Genomic DNA, 17,391 nt, shown 5'->3' with positions numbered 1-17,391 from the left:
CGGTCTTTTGACCGCGTAGCGGCCAAATGGCGGTTCCCACCTGGCGGTCGGCTACCGCCGCCCGCCAGACTTGGAATGACCGCCATAGTGTTTTCTGCCTCTGGTGTTGCGCGTAATTGTGAAGGAGTTATATTGCGAGGCATCTGGCCACCAAACCAAACGTTGTGAGTGGATATGACTGAGTGGTACTTTCAATGAGTGGTGTTCCATAATCCTGTAGGCATGGAAGTGATTGAGGACTAGTGCCTTTGCATACATGTGTCCAAGGCAAGTGGTAACCCATGCCAAGGCCAGGGAGTGAAGAGTTTGGCAAGCAATATTTTCAATGAGTGGTCCTCAAAGTGGCTACAGGTGCTTGAGTGTGCGTAGCGTTGCTGTGCATGAGTAGCTATGTACAAATGATGTTGCACACAAGGTCATGTGTTGAAGTGGTGTTGCATGTGAGTGGCTACAGTGGCAATGCATACTTGTGTAGGAGAACAAGAGGTGTTTCATATATGTGGCCGGAAGTGGGGTTGTAAATATCAGTGGCAAATAATATGGTTTCAAATGAATGTTTTTTAAAGTGTTAGTAGCTATGTGAGCAAAGCGTTATATGCAAATGAATGTGGGGTTCTGGTTGTGAGTAGTAGTGGGAAAGGGATGTAATAAAGAAGTGGTTTTAAGCGAGTGCTATGGCGCAGAGTTGCTGAATGAGTGGTACTGCATGTGGTCGGATATGGAAGAGTGGTTCCTTTTGCAAGGGCCTACAGGAAATTTGTGCTGGTGGTGTGCATATTTATGTTTCCAGTGGTGCGGAGTAAGTGCTGTGGACAAGTGGTTGTTTATGAGCCACTGTTGGGGAGTGATGATGTAAAAGGGACCATGTAAGACAGTGTGAGGAAGTGACTTGCACAGCTGGCTTTAGGGCATTTGCTGTGGTTGAACAGTGTTTGAATGAGTTACTGTCGGTGGCAAGTGGGGTTGCATCTTTGTGGATCTGGGTGAGTGGCACTGCACACATGACTGCAAGTACTTTTGATTGAGAGTCACTAGTGTGAGCAGCTTTGCACACGTGGTTGTGAGCACTGAAAATGGCTCTGGGTGAATTATTCTGCAAGATGTGATTTAGGGAAGCATTGTTGCACTTTGGTGATTGATTGGTTGAATATTATTTCCACTTTGGAGCATTAAACAATAAATGCCTTTGTCCATTCATCTCTCGAGGTTATTCTGATCGAAAAAAAGATATTCTCGGGGGTGCATGTTTTTAGTTCTATTTTGTCAATGGTTTTGCCATTGGCAACAATGCTCCTGTGCGATCTGCAGTCAGAAATTCTACTGAATAACCGAAGGTGAAGCATTTGATACGTCAAAAAAATGCATTACTGTATTTAGAATAGCCATTTAATGCTATTAGCTCTCTGTGAGAGCCATGCATAACAAAAGGAAACACCACTAGGAAGTAAGAAGTAAAATTCAGGACTGTGCTGTGATCTGTTACTTGGCAGAACATGCAGTAAAATGAAAACATTGTGTCCGACTGCTCTTATGTGTGCCACACTATTAGGGCAAAGGTTTGAATGTTACAGGCGCACAGTGAAATGAAACAGCACAAGTGCACTCTAAAATAATGTATCAGAGCCAGTGCACAGACAGAACACAAACCTTTATAATTACATATAGTTGTAGAAATACGACTAGCTTACTGCACATGCACAAAGCCGGTATCAGAGCAAGCCCTGAAAATTAAAAGCCACAGAAAAATATAAATGATGGCTGTAGAAAGAGACACCTGAGGAAGAAGAGAGACGGGGAGAGGGAGGGGCTGGGGCAGAGGGAAAGAGAATGGGGCAGAGGAGAGGCAAAGGAGGAGAGATGGCGGAAAGACAGGGGCTTTGTGCGTAGTGTCTTACAAGTTGCTCTTCTGTTTACAATGCAAGCATGAGACAAAGAATCGAATTATGATGATGCTCTTTGATCTACTTTTCAGATATAAAATAGTCATTTATATATTGCAAGGGAAGGGTACAACTACCCTCCACTATCACTAGGTGAGAGAGCAATGCTTCTCTCAGGTAGGCCAATCAATGATTGACAAACTCTGGTCCCAATAAACCAATGATTGGGGCAGATTAAAAGCTCAGATAAGTATATTGCAGGCAATAGTTCTGTCTGAACCCAGGCCTAAAAAGTAGTGATACAACAGAGTTACCTTGACAGCTAAAGTTGCACCTGTGAGTTTACTTTTATGGTAATTGCTGAAATTAAACTCAAAGTAAAGTAAAGCGAAATATGATTATAAAACATACAAAAAATGTATCTGGTTGGAAAAAACAGCATTCTTTCCCATGGTCAGTTTTAAGCACTCCACTTGGGTTCGTGGTTGCAAATGAAACGTTATTTCAATTGAGGCATTTGTAAAGTGCACTACTCACCCGTGAGGGTCTCAAGGCGCAGAGGGGGGAGGCTGCTACTGCTCAAACAGCCAAGTCTTGAGGTGCCTCCTGAAGGTAAGTAGATCCTGCGTCTGTCACAGGTGATTGTGAAGAGTGTTCCACGTCTTGGTGGTGAGGTGGGAGAATGATCTGCCGCCGGTGGTCGTTCTATGGATGCGTGGGATGGTGGCGAGGGCAAGGTCAGCGGAGCGAATCTGTCGGGCCGGGGTGTAGAAGGAGAGATGTCTGTTGAGGTATTCTGGTCCAGTGTTGTGCAGTGCCTTGTGAGCGTGGGTGAGGAGTTTGAACGTGATTCTCTTGTTGACGGGGAGCCAGTGCAGGTCTCTCAGGTGGGCTGTGATGTGGCTGTGGTGGGGGATGTCCAGGATGAGGCATGCAGCAGCGTTCTGTATGCATTGCAGTCTTTTCTGGAGCTTGGCTGGGGTTCCTGTGTAGAGGGCGTTGCCGTAGTCCAGTCTGCTGCTTACGAGGGCTTGGGTGACCGTCCTTCTGGTTCCAGTTGGGATCCATTTGTAGATCTTCCGAAGCATGCAGAGGGTGTTGAAGCAGAAGGAGGAGACGGCATTGACTTACTGGGTCATTGATAGCGATTATTCCAGGATGAATCCCAGGTTTTGTGTGTGGTCAGTGGGTGTCGGTGCAGTTCCCAGTGTGGTTCTCAGTGTGGCGTGCCACCAGGAGTCATCCCAGGCGGTGGGGGTGGAGCCGAGGATGAGGACCTCGGTTTTATCAGAATTTAGTTTCAGGCAGCTGTTCTTCATCCATTCGGCGATGGCCTTCATTCCTTCATGGAGGTTAGTTTTGGCAGTGGCAGGGTCTTTGGTGAGGGAGAGGATCAGCTAGGTGTAATCTGCGTATGAAACAATGTTGAGGTTGTGAGATCATACAATGTTTGCAAGCCGAGCCATATAGACGTTAAAGAAGGTCGGGCTGAGAAACAATCCCTGGGGTACACTGCAGATGATTTTGGTGGCTTTAGAGCGGAATAGAGGGAGGTGGACTCTCTAGGTTCTGCCGGTGAGGAAGAAGGTTATCCAGTCCAGGGCTCTGTCACGGATCCCTGCGTCGTTGAGGCGTGTGCATAGGATGTGGTGGTAAAAGTTGCTGAGAGGTCCAGGAGGATGAGGGCTGCGGTTTCGCCATTGTCAATTATGGTCCTGATATTGTCAGCGGAGGAGATGAGGACGGTTTTGGTGCTGTGGTTGCTGCAGAATCCGAATTGGGACGGGTTTGCAGTGTTGTTCTCCTCGAGTAAGCGGTCAGTTGTTTGTTGACAATTTTCTCAATTAATTTGGCCAGGAAGGGGATCAGGGAGATGGGCCGGAAGTTCTTGAGGTCCTTTGTGTCCGCCTTGGGTTTCTTGAGGAGGGCGTTGATATCAATGTGTTTCCAGCTCTTGGGGAAGGTACTGGTCTCAAAGGAACTGTTGATGACCTTCTGGAGTTGGGGTGCGATGACGGAGCTCACTTTGTTGAAGATTCGGTGAGGGCACGGGTCAGATGGTGAGCCGGGGTTGGATGATAAGCCGGAGTTGATGGTGTTCATGATTTTGATGGTGTCATCTTCGTTGACGTGGGTGAAGGAGAGCAGGAGGCTGGTGTGGTTGGGGGGCGGTGAGTCTGTGGTGTCGGTGGTTGACAGGGGGTCTGGGTATTGAAGCGGTCATGGATTTCTGCGATCTTGCTGTAGAAGAAGGTGGCTAGGGAGTCGCAGAGGTGTTGTGATGGCGGGATGTCGTTGATGTTGGCGCCGGGGTTGGACAGTAACTTCACAATGTTGAAGAGATCCTTGTGGCTGTGTGCGTTGTTGTCGATGCGTTCTTTGAAGGCAGTTCTTTTGGCGGTTCGGATAAGTTGGTGGTGTCTTCGGATGGCGTTTTTGAAGGCTGTGTGGTTGTCTGGGGTATGTTCTTGGCGCCACTTTTTCTCGGATCTTCGGCATGTTTGCCTGGATTCTTGGAGGACGGCGGTGAACCAGAAGGCCTTTCTGTTGGTGCGTCTTATTTGCCCTGGTCATTCCAGGATACAAGGCACTGTGAAGTATTCAGCCTAAAGAAATACAGGGTCTACAATGGACCCACGGGACTATTTCTTGACCTTAGAATGGATGTTTGGGGGTGATGTGGTAGGGAGGTCACATAGCACAATATACTGCCTACACAAAAATAACCTCATTTAGGTAACAGTGTTTGAAGGCCCATGGCTGCAAATTTCCATAAAAGTGTGTTTTTCTGGTGCAAATCATGAACACTAATACAGGCTGTGCACTGTTAGCATTATGCATGGGCTGGGTGCAACGCACAGCTTGACGACAGGGCAGATTCCCTCTGGACAGAACCTGCCTCAAGGCCGTGTGCAGTGGAGTTGTTTTGATGGGGCTGGCACACGCACTGTGTCCACAAACGGAGACTATGAGCATCTTGGGTTAGTGGGATGGATGCTGGGCCTGGCTGCGGCCAGGAACCGCCCCGTGAACTTGCAGCGAACAAGCAAAGACCCTGCATAACTTCTTTGGGTGCAACGCGGCTAGCAGAAGTCAATTATAAAAAATAAAACCACTGAAAAAACATTTAATGGTTTAGTTAAGTAGTTCAATAAATTCATGTTGCCTACGATACGAGCCGAATACTATTTAAAAATACAGTTTAGGTGATCCTACACGTGAAAAACAAAATCTAAAAGGAGCAGGTCATGGTGCGGATAGAAGTTATCCCTTGCAAATGGATGTTTCAGAATTTTGTACGGAATTAAACTATAGCGTCGTTTTAACCGTAGATTGTAATTGAAGTTAAATAAATAGTGAAGGAGGAGGTGATTACACCCACGTTGAAATCTTTTACACGTCCTCACGCAATATTAGAATTACAATGAATCATTTGTTTTCAAAGTGAATCTATTTTAAATTCATTGCTGAAAACAATCAGGGCCATTGAAACAAAATCTGTTGCACACCCATCAAAATCTCTCGATTAGTGGTCAGATAAGCAGAATGGAGGCACGGCTGTACCAAAGTCTTCAAGAAAGTACTTTAACCAAAGATTTCCAAATGGTTACTTCTCAATGCAAAATGTGTCATCAATTGATGTAGTGCTTGTCTACTTTTTCTCATCATCGAGGCCTTGGGTGACATCTGTTTTCACTTAACTTCCCTCGAGAGGAGATAATATCCTGGTATATCAAAGCATTAAGTTTGTCCAAATATGCTTTCATAAACAAAGACAGACTTTAATTAGACTGTTAAAAAACGAGATACCCAATACCACTTATGCATAATTTCAGAAAAAAATATGGAAAGTTGTGCATCACACCCATAATTAAATGAAATGTCAGAAAAGCTGCACAATATTATGCATGTTGCAAAATGTCATATTATTATTTAGCACTTTTTTTTAGCATGAAACGCATAGTTCAAAAAGGCAAGGATTCATTTCATGCTAAAAAACACGCAAGCGCCGCAAACAGCAGCCACTTTTGTTATGTTTACTTGTGTTATTCCTGTGCACTTGCACTTAAATGTGCTGCAATGTAATTTCTGGAATTTCGCGTCACAAACGTATGGCAAAATTTACGCAAGATTACAGCGCCACAATGGAAAATTCACCTGAGCCTAATTAAACCATCCATGCAATTAATTCATCAACTTTTCAAAAGACAGAATTAACTTGTAGGCCGGGCTTTGATGCATCTTCTGAGCATCCTCTGGCATTTTCGAATCAGCACCCTCGTCTTGGACTTGTATAGTGTGACAGAACTCAGGTGCCGTTATGCTGAATGCTTGATTGTCAGCAAAGGCATCTGTTCCATTTAGTGTGGCTTCCACCCTCAGTGCTCATTCTGAAGATTAGTCCCACTTTCACAGAAACAAGAACAACAAGCAGTGGCAAAGCCAATAGGTCTCCCCTTTGAGACCTATTGGCTTTGGCAATGTTTTCAGCCATGCTGCATAACATCCTCGATGCAGTGCAAAAATCATTAGTTCACAGTCACACAAACAACCCATATGTGTGTGTAACTTAAGGCTTTAACAAATGGGACAGAGATTTTGACTAAGCTAGTGACTGTCATTCACTGGACATTGTGTCATACGTAAGCTCAAATATTTGGATTAGAATGCCAAGAAAGACTTTCAGTATTATCAAGTTATAATATTTTTGCAACAAAAGGGAGCAATGCGCCCTATGTTTATAACAACTCTGGTCCATACTCTATACAGCCTTGACCAAGTCTGCTTAGATGGATAAAACAATTCGGATAATGAGTGTTAAAAAATGAAAAGTAATATTCGAGGAAGAACTAAAACGACTTGTGTTGTTGGTGCGCGTTTGGACTTTGCATACTGTTTTCTATTTGTCAAAAATGAGGTGTGCAAATAAAAACAATAAAAGGGCAACGAGTACAGTGGGTTTCTCTATAATCAATGGATCCTTTTAGGTTACCGCACACTAAGTCATTCAGTTTGCTATTTAATGTTCATTTGGGACTGTTGCCTGCATTGTCTTTGTTACAAAAGAGAACCTCGCACTGTGACATACTCCAATACCACAACCATGTATGCATAATGTTCAGCTCTAACAACTACAGAAAAACTGGATTTAGGGGACAAATATTTGTTGTATTTAAATTTACATAAATAAAACGACATATTTATAAACATATTGTGCAACAGTGGCTTGTACACTAATCATAGAAACAAAACACACCCTAGCACAGGGTAAGAGATGTGGAGGTGGTGATCCAGATGGGAAGGGACAAAGGGGGAACACTGTGGATCTTGGTAGGGGAGAATGGGCAGGGGAAGGAGTGAAGATATGAGAGCGGTGTGAAGATATCAGATGGTAGGAGAGATGTTAAGAAGATGGTGGGTGAGAGAAAAAGGGGATGAATATGGAGCCAGGATGTTTATAACAACTGCATCACAACTGCTTGATTCTTCCCTTCCTTTGTGTTTCATCTTGATAGGTGCCGACTAACAGTGGACCACCTGGTCAAAAGGGTTAGAGGGTACTTGCCTCATTGTTTTTACACAACTAACAGTGGACCACAGGAAGGTTACAGTGTTCACTAATAGGGAATCTCAGGATCACAGAGGAGGCCTTCAGCGACAAAGTGAAGAGTATGAGTGAGTCCAGGATGGGGGCTGAAAGCACAATACTGCATCCTTCCTTGCTGCACCAAAGTCTTTGTGGTCCCACTGAGCCCAAGGGATGAAGGTCACGATTGCTAGTAGAATGAAGGCACCTCTTCAATATCCTTAGTGTCTGGGGTTTGCAGGCGAGATCATCACAGAGTAGTGTATCAAGATGTTACTCATGTCAAAGCCTGTACATTGTTCACTTTCACTGAGACTGGGACAGACATGTGAGATTTCAAAAGGAGCCAGATGAAAATTCTTCCTCGAATCCAGAACCTACATAACAAGAAAGCAAAATGACAAGATATGAGCTCTGCATTGTATAGTCTCCTTAGTAAGAATGAATGGGTGAGGGCATCCCCTTAACTCAACTTGGTCTCACCTTCTTCTGTATCACATACATCGTCTTTAACTCGGTGACTTCTACGGGGCATTACCCACACTCCTCATGGGCAATAGGGCAGGTGGGAGCAGGCTGTGGCTCGACAAGGTACTTGTAAGAAAGACCTACCATTATCTGCCAGAAACAAAATAACAAAATTGACTGCTGCACAAAACCTACAGACACAGGAGCAGAAACTAAAAGCCCAGGGAACTGGACAAGTCATGGCAGGTGTTTTACAGATCTCAGGACGAAACCCACAGGAGTGACAGCCTGAGATGCACAGCATGCCTGCGCAGTCACAGCACAGAAAACACAAAACATATACAGAACACAACCTTCAGCTACTGGGGAGAGGATGTAAGCACACCATCAGAAGCCATTAAGACCAGCGTCTGTTACCCTACAGTCAAGGTGCAAGTCCCAGTCAAAACCTCTGAGAATCCCGGTCTGAAAAGAGGGCCCTCACGTTTCACTACTTCATCATTCAAAGCAGACACTCTCCACCCTGTGCCGTTCACCCAACCCCACAACAACCTAGCATTTTTCAAGGGAGCACATCTAATACCAGATAAGAAGTCAAACATGCATCCAAAACCATGGCACCATCAAAGACTAAGCTCTCCCCATAGCCTCTTAATATCTGAAACCAGTCTTACAGCCATGGACACCTCAGCTTCCTAAACTTTTCTAGTTGTTCCCAACAGTCTTCTCAACAGGGCCTATGGTCATGGATGGGATGAAGGCTAGTATTCCATCCTTCTAATAGACCTGAAGATCTGACCAGATGCCCCACGCAAACCTACCGCCCAAGGTGTAGATGGAGACCTGGAGAACCTTGACTTCTCACTAATAGCTGGACTAATTCTGTCACCCCTCCAAAATTATCTGAGAAGAGTGGGTCTTAGGAAAATGGTAACACAGATAAAAATCACACTGAGGGACGAATCTCATACCAATACTAGAGCACTAATCCATCAGGCTGAAGGAGAAGGCAAACCTTTAGAGTACATAGCAGAGTGTTTTTAGGCTGCCAAGGCCACGTCTCAGCAGCGTAGGCAGGAATGGTTCCAGTCACATAACCTACATTTCAGCAACCGCTGGAAGTGAGAGAACTATCAGCATAAATCCCCATGCAGATATTAAACATTTTCATTCTCATTCACTATTGAGATAAAAGACCTTAAAAACTACGCAAAGAGCATAAAAATGATTTAAAGATAGCATGACATATACTGAGCTAAGCAGTAACATGTTGTGGATTTTAGTTGGTTTTGTGATTGCTCCAAGCACCAGTCTACAGGAAAGTGTTTCAATGTCCCTTTGGGTTCAAAGTAAGGTGCTAGTGTGTCTAGGCTGCTTGTGTAAATTATTTGGTTGCTTCTGGAGGCTTCTAGATAGAAAGTAAAGGTGTGTTGTGGTGCAAGTGTATCACCTTGTCCAAGGGCCAGGATGATCTGCTGGTATGGAGACCTGCCACAATCTCTTCTCACATTGATTTGGCATCCCAGGTCCTGCATATGTTGCCCAGTACTAAGACCTGTATACACATGTTTTTTCCAAGCCAGACACCACTGCCAAATCAAAGATTGTCCTTTTCTCCCTAATGCTAAATAAGACTTTGATGTGTTCAAAGGTAGCCATTTTCTATTAATACAACTGCATTTTTTATATGGGGTATACATATTTATACTCACAGTGAGCAGTGTGAGTAAAGCCATCATTACAGCCAACATGATATACAAATTCTCGGTAAGTCCTCCGGCCCACAAAGGGCCCAAGATCATGGCGACTCCTCCAATGGAGCGACGCAGTCCATGACTGAAACCTGCATTGGAGAAGAGGATGAGTCAGTGGGATAAGTTGAGATGAGGATACAGTTGTGTACACATGCAGATGGAAAGAACCAACATAGACAAGGGGGAGTGCTGACATGAAATAAGATGACAGGGTGGGAAGGAACAATGGAGTAAAGTTGGCTAAATAAACTGTAGCTAGAGAAATGCAGTGAGAGAGTGACAATGTGGTGGGAATGATGATGATAAAGAAGAGGGAAGTGGCCACCAAACATAGTCACAGCTAAGGCAAAGTACATAAGATACTCCCCTTGGTTATTTTGAGTGGTCTGGTGTGTTAGGTCAAGTACTCCATCATCTATTTTATTCTCTATTAAGTGAAGTAACTCTGGGTAGATTTGGACTACATGCTTGCTGTGTCTGGGGGGGCCAGGCTACACCTTATCGAGCTCAACCAGTGATGTGTCTACAGTTTTTCTTTGGCCAAACAGCTACACTTTGGGCTTTGAGTCAATCACGTTAGGTTCATGCCATACTGTAAGGAGTAGGAAGGGTGATGAGCTAACAGAGTTGGAAATCCTGCTCTTAGGTATTTCCAGTCATTGAGGAACATTAACTCAAACATTTCCACCTTTATTCCTAAGCTTGTACAGTACTTAAGTAAAAATTTATATCAAAGGTTCAAGCAAATATTTTACAGTGACATACACAATGTGCACCATTAAAACCCACATGGATGGATCATTTCCAAAACCATGTAAAATACATTCCTGTAAAACAAAGCACTTGAGCCCTCATTATCAAAATGGCACCATATTCTGTGTTAATGATCCGAAATGGCAATCCAATTACCAGTCTGAATGATCACTGGATATAGGTGACCAGTGAAAAAACAGAGTTGTTTCTTACCTTCAGTAACTGTTTCTGCTGGATAATCTATTTAAGAGCAGATGCCACATACCTTTAGAATATTGCCCAGGTGTTAGACTGGGTCCGTAAACTTTTCAACAATCCTTCTGCATGCCCCCAAGTGGATTTGTGCTACTCTGTACCAGCCTGGAACTGAAGAGACTGAATATGAGCGCCACACTTGCATGCTGTCATTTTCATACTTGATTCTTTCCATGCCTTCGGATGTGTAGCATAACACAATCATAGGTACCAGTGTGCAGACTCCCAACTTATGATTTTGTAGATGTTAAAATAGGCTCCCCCACAGAATAGGAGGAGGAAGGGCAGTAAGAAAACTTCAGGTTAGACAGAGTATTCCCTAGAAAGAGTATTATCGATGCTAAGTAACTTGTTCTTCTGATGGATAGTTCTAACTGTAGAATTATCACCTTTAAAATAGATACCGAAGGAGTACCTCCTAATGGTGGAGGGCCTGTGGAGTGGACTCAGACCGCAAAGTCCTGCAAGACAGAACAGATAAAAAGTCCTTCCTTTCGGACCCGGCTTTCATGTCAATAGAGCTTCATGAACTGCTTCCCCTACAACTCTAACGTCATCTGAGTTCCAATGGTGTAGGTTTTTCTTGCGGCTGCTGCAGGATCTTTGGCGCTGTAAGACTTTGTTAGGTAGCAGCACGTAAGGCACTGCAGCTTCCAGATTACAGCTTTGATGCTCACAATCTGAGCATCCCAGCTCTCATGGACGGGTGCAAATGAGACACTGAAGCCATGCCATAGGGAATTCTTCAGTTTTCTGATCACTTCTTTCTCGGATGGACTAAATGTTGTTCTCCTACTATTTCTGCAACTGTCAGCTTGATGACACCATTTTGAGAGTAGTTTATTTACCCTATAAAGCGTATATTCCCTATTAAGGTACAGTGGTTGCTAATTTAGCCCAGGCTCCTTCTTATGTTACTTATAAAGGCTATCTTCTGATGTGTTTTTGGTACGTAGCCCTCCTTCCTGGTATAACCTAAATTCACCAGGATCTAGTTCTGCATTTTCAACAGGAACGAAAACCCTTTGTCATTACTTTCCTAAACAGGTCACCTTTGCAAAGTGGCTGGGTTTTACTTCCAGCTCATGTCTACCTAAGAGAACACTATGATCTCAAGGAGAGTTCCAACTTTGGTTGCTCGCCTTTGGTTTGGTGCTCCAGCCATCATGTGTTCTTGAAACCACACCGTTATGAACCTGTCTCCTTGCCCAGATGTTTTCCACAGTTAAACCCAGCTTACACCTATTTTAGTTCTCCTTCCATCCAGATTTCTTTTGAGCACCCTCCACGACATCAGGATGCCAGAGGGAAACAGTTTCTTCATTGTGAAAAGAAGAACCACTCACAGCCTACTCCACAACGTGAACTTGACAATAATTATTGTTTTTGTAGAGCTGTGCACCACATTTCTGCTGCTTGTACGCACTGTAAATACAATGTGTAACTATTAACCACTTTAACAATTCTCAATTTCCTGATCTCAAAAAGGGGAAAATGGAAGACTGTGTTGGTCTTGGCAGGAACCATACTTGTGAAATACTTTTGACCTGCAGAACACTCACAGGGTTTAACTCAAAGAGCCATCCTACCTGTGAGTCGACTTCATCCTGAGCCCCGTAGAGACCAAGAAAGGGCTGAGATATGGGTTTGGGGTGGAGGACCTTGTCACTCCACAAAGGCTGCGCCATTGCAGATGGGGTAGTTGTACGCTGTGGAGCTTGTACCACTTCGCCTTTCCGCTTCATCACTAACATATGGACTTCATTGAATGAACAAATAATTATAAAGGCTGTCCTGGTGCCAGCCTATCCTAATATGAACATCAACATGTGGGATTTCACTTTTCTTTTCTACACTTGGAAACCACAAGCTATTTGCTGCTGGTTAAAGTTCAACTAGCAATTTAAAGTTGGTGCGTCACGTAGTTATCTTCTTCTGGAGTAAAAGTCAAAATGACATTTATTATGCTGTTAAGTGTTGGATAGGAGACCTTGCCTTCTGTAATATAGTGTATTAAAATATAAAGTCAATAAAAACGACTCCAACAAAACAGCTTTGGTTGACCCACCCTTTGTGTGCTCACAATAAGTAGGAGACATGCCAAGGGCAACATTATTTATGTGACCAGAGGCACAGACTTCATTCCCTTTTTGTTAACGTGGCGCCATTAAGGATAGGAATTATGTGGGTAAGGCCAGCAAATCTCCCAAACCCCTGGTTCCCAACCTTTTGACTTATGTGGACTCCCTCTTTATCATTACTGGAACCTCATGGACCCCCACTGAATCATGATTGGAATCTGGGTACCCCCCCCCACCCACTGAGTCACTACTGAAAGCTGGGGACCTAACCTGTTAATATTATTTAATTTACTAAGCAGTCACTGACCCCCCGAGGAGGCTTCGCGGATCCCCAGGAGTCCCCGGACCACAGGTTGGGACCCACTGTCCAAAACAACATCTTCACAGCCAAAAATAATTATAAGGCCGGGTAGGTGCACTGGTAGGGAATGACGATGTTTCATTTAGATGGGGTAACCAGCACTTCATTTTTTTAAACAAAATTTCACGTTTGTTTTTTAAAAATAATATTTATATCAACAACGTGAATAAACGTGACCAGGCGTCGAGAATTACTTACCAAATTAAGTTTCCAGGAATTCTAGGCACATATATCGTACACAAAGCAAAGTCAGAGGTACATGTCACGTGACACCTTTTGCCCCACTTAATTTGTAAAGACGTGCGCAGACCCCTCCCCTCCCACCCCCAGCTGTGCAGGCAACCACCGGAGGCCCTCCTGCCGTCCTTCTCACCCCTCCAGCATTGGTTATCTTGCATTGTCATGAAAAAGCATTAGTTCATAACTGCTCATGCGTGTACATTCAACGTTATTGCGTATGGAATCACAACTTAACTACACCTGCCACCTCTCATCCACACAGTCATCAAGCCTCTCATTAGAAAGGTTACCATAAATCACTTTCTGATCGCCTTGACAGCTCACTTCCTGTCAGTACTTGGTAAAGCGATTTGTGGCTTTAAGGCTTCCCTTGAAACGAATGTGTGGCGTTTGTGTCCATGAAGCCATGTCTGAGCTGCAATTGCTGTGACCGCCCAGCGCTGACCGCTTCTTATCCGTTGTCTGCCCTCAGATGTCCCTGCCGTGAGGCATCCCAAGGAACTTATTCGAGCCACTCCTCTTTCGCATCTTTGTGTGAGGATGTTTGTTGGTAAAACCTTGCAACTCCCTCTTCGGCCAGGGGGGCCCTGCCGTGCAGCATCACAAGGACCTACCTCGGGCAGTTTACGTGTTCCTTCAGTGTGGCATCCCAAGAACTGTATCCGGCCTTTGCTCAATTCCGTCTTGTGTGAACATCCCATTATTAAGACCCTGCGAACCCCACCCAATGCCCTTAACCTTGCTGCACCGCCCGTGAAACCTTGTGTGGGTGGGTGGTTGGTTATCCACTTGATCCTGGATACAATGTTGGGACATGCTTGTTCCGGTCGCCTTTTGCTAAACATGCGGCCCCACCCCTCCCCTCAAATTGGGTCATTTAAAACCTGCATGCCTTGGTCACTGAGTGACCACTTGCTATTTTTGCAGCACTTTTCAGTACCGGCTTATGCTGCTGTGCTACCTTTGTTTGCTGCGGTGCTGGGGTTAGCCACCATACCCCTCTAGGGTCAGCTGCGCCTCCCTGTTCAGTGGTAAAACCACCACCTCCCACCCCGAGGTGTGCAAGCAACCAACAGAGGAACTCCTGTCATTCTCACCCCTCAACTAGGGATATCAAGATACAACAGAAGTTGTGATAGAACAGCAAAGCCAGTACATAGGTCATCACAATACGGGTCATTAACATGTCCAGCATTGGTTATCATGCATTGTAATGAAAAAGCATTAGTTCATAACTTCTGATTAGTGTACTTGTACCTTTATTGCACATTGAAACGCAACTTAATTACACATGCCATATCTCATCCTCACAGTCATCATGTCGTTCATTAGAAAAGTTGTCATAAATCCCTTTCGGATTGCCGTGCCAGCTCACTTTCTGTCAATACTTGATACAGTGATTCATGGCTTTGAGGCTTCCCTTGCTACTGAATGTGTGGCGTTCATGGCCATGCCTCGTATAAGTGCTCCGCCTGCCCTGGGGCTTGCCCTGGCAAGGTGTTCCCCGCGTTAACTACACCAACCTGAGTCCCATAACTGGCCATTACATACGTTGTGCCTGAATGTCTTTCTGACCTTTGCTGGGGGCTATCCTCTGTGCCCCCCCCTTCATGCACATGTGTCCCATGCTCCCCACTGTGTGTCTTAAGATCTGCTGTAGGGTGAGTGCCCCTGCATGTTCTCTACTCTTCAACATGCACCGGCGAGTTGACTGTATGTGCCCGCTGGCTGCTTGCAAAGACCAACTACCATTCACTGCTCTGTCCCTCCTCGCTGTCCATGGCATAGTGCAGTTGTCTGTGAGTGGGTCCGGATTGCCTGTGTGCCCTCTAGGTTGAGTGTGTCCCTGAGTCAGTTCTGCAGCTTGTGCTCCTGCTAGGTCCGGCCCTCTGGTCGCTCCTCCTTCGTTTTGTCCTTTGGACGCTGCTCCCTGAGCTCCAACTGCTGCTAGACCTCTTCCTGTGCTGCTCCGCTGGTTGAGGCCATTGGTGCCCAATGTGGCGCTCCTTGGGCCGCAACTGCTTCCTTTCCTCCTGCTGCGAGGCTCTGTCATCTTCCATTGCTCTAATCTCTCCCTTGTGGCCAAGACTTGCTCCATCAACCACTTGTGCCCATGCTGGTCAACTGCCTGCCTCATCTTCGCCAGGGGTTGCCCCATCTCTGAGATGTCCTAGTTCCTGTCTTCGACTGTGGGGACAACGCATTTGCTCACCACTCTGGTTTCTGGTTTCTTAACTGCAACTTCCATCGATGTGTCCCTCCCGTCCTCGTAAAACCTTGCTGGCTTCCCGTGTGATTCTTCTCACGTCCAACCTGGAGGGAGGGGGGGGGGGGGGAGAATTCTCCTTGTTGGTCTCCATGCTCCCTTTCCAACCCTGCCTCTTGTTGGGCCCTGCATCTCCCTTTATGCATCCTAGCTGGTGTCTCTCTCTTTTTGGTCCTGACAAGCCTTGTCCCCTCTTCCCTTGCCTCCCAGCTTGGACCTGCTCGTCCTGATGCTTGGTGCAGCACATACAAAACTGGTGTGGATGCACCACTCCTCCAGTCCGCCTAGCCAGATATCTTTTACCCTTTAGTCCCTGTGTCAGTAGCTGGGCGGTAGTCATTTTCCCTTTAAGAGAAAAATTGGCTCTGCCCCATTAAAGGAGGTAGGCGTGGTTATCTGTACCTGTACAGTCTCCAGACTGCCACGAAGAGGGTGGTTGAGTTCCGAAAGGCTCCCAAAGGCCCAGGTCGCTGGACAAGGTAAGTCCCAATTAAAATGCCCCAGGCAGCATGCTCCTGGTCATGCCCTTGCCTACCTAAATTCACATGCCGGTGGCTTGAGTACTTGCCAGTCGGGTTGCGTGCTCATCCTACGCCACCGCCTGCTTCACAGCTTGCTCACTGGTTGGGCAGTGTGCTCCCCCTTACACAGCTGCTCGCTTCCAAGATTGCTCTCTGTTCGGGCAGCGTGCCCCTCCAATGCCGCTGCCCGCTTCACAGCTTGCTAACTGGTTGAGCAGCGTGCTCCCTTCACACCGCTACTTGCTTCCAAGATTGCTCTCTGTACGGGCAGCATGCCCCTCCAACGCCGCTGCCGGCTTCAAATTGCTCGCCCGTCGGGCAGCGTGCTCCAACCATGCTGCTGCCCGCTTCATGGATTATTCTCCAGATGGGCAGTGTGCTCCTTCCACGCAGTTGTCCGCTTAGGTCGTATACACAGCTACTGCTCGGGCATCACACACTGTTCCCCAATGCCGTTGCTAACTTAGTCACAATCTGGTCCGCTTCACACCAAAAAACTGATCGGGCAGCGAGTTTCGAACCACGCCACTGGCCGATTCAAGCCGGAGTCGCTGTCAGCTAAAGGTGTAATCCAGCAACACATTGATCCAGGCTGCACTTTTTGCAACTCAGATGGCGATTCCTGGGCGATGTCCTTCATTCTGGCGACAATGTTGGGACACACCTGTCCGAGTCGCCTTCTGTCAGTCATGCTGCCTGACCCTCCCCTTGGATTGGGTAATTTAAAACCTGCATGCCTTGGTCACTGGGGGACCCCTTGCTCCTTTTGGTGAGCTTTTCACCACCGCCTTACGCTGTCATGCATTGTTGGCTTCCTTGCAGCGGGATGGGGTTAGCCTCCGTTCCCTCTAGAGTCAGCTGCGCCTTCCAGTTCTGCAGTAGATATCATTGCATTAACCCATATTTTAAGGTTTTGTTACAGACAGCTATAGTGGTCTGAGTGAGATTATACGATTCATATAGAGAGGCGGGGCAAAAGGTCACCTCAGGGACCAGTCAGAAATTTTTTCTTCTACATTTCAATCTTTATTTCTATTTTTTTGTTTCTTTTTTTTCCATATTTAGGTTTCGCCTTGACAGTGCATACACTGTCTCTACAAGACTTATTTACATACAGTAGGTTTACAGCTCGTCCATAGTTCACTATTTGCTACTGACAGCGTTGCTCTCATTTGCTTTGCTCTCGTTTCAAGGTGTCATGTCCTCTTCCGTGTTTGGCCCTCCC

General features: G+C 45.8%; 1 protein-coding gene across 1 annotated transcript in view; it reads right to left on the bottom strand.

Moving 5' to 3' along the window:
* Positions 1 to 7,028: 7,028 nt before the first annotated feature.
* Positions 7,029 to 17,391, bottom strand: part of LOC138265359 (major facilitator superfamily domain-containing protein 8-like) — a 92,232-nt gene continuing 81,869 nt past the window's right edge. Inside the window, exons 11-13 of the mRNA XM_069213003.1 lie at positions 9,648 to 9,778; positions 7,951 to 8,085; positions 7,029 to 7,844 (exon numbers count right to left, since the gene is read on the bottom strand). Coding sequence (XP_069069104.1) covers positions 8,002 to 8,085; positions 9,648 to 9,778 — 215 coding nt within the window. The 3' untranslated portion in view covers positions 7,029 to 7,844; positions 7,951 to 8,001. The remainder of the gene's footprint in view (positions 7,845 to 7,950; positions 8,086 to 9,647; positions 9,779 to 17,391) is intronic.

The sequence above is a fragment of the Pleurodeles waltl genome, chromosome 11 (genome assembly GCF_031143425.1).
Source record: "Pleurodeles waltl isolate 20211129_DDA chromosome 11, aPleWal1.hap1.20221129, whole genome shotgun sequence".
Lineage (NCBI taxonomy): Eukaryota > Metazoa > Chordata > Amphibia > Caudata > Salamandridae > Pleurodeles > Pleurodeles waltl.
Note: the sequence above shows the minus strand (reverse complement) of the source record. Positions and strands in the feature narration are given on the sequence as shown.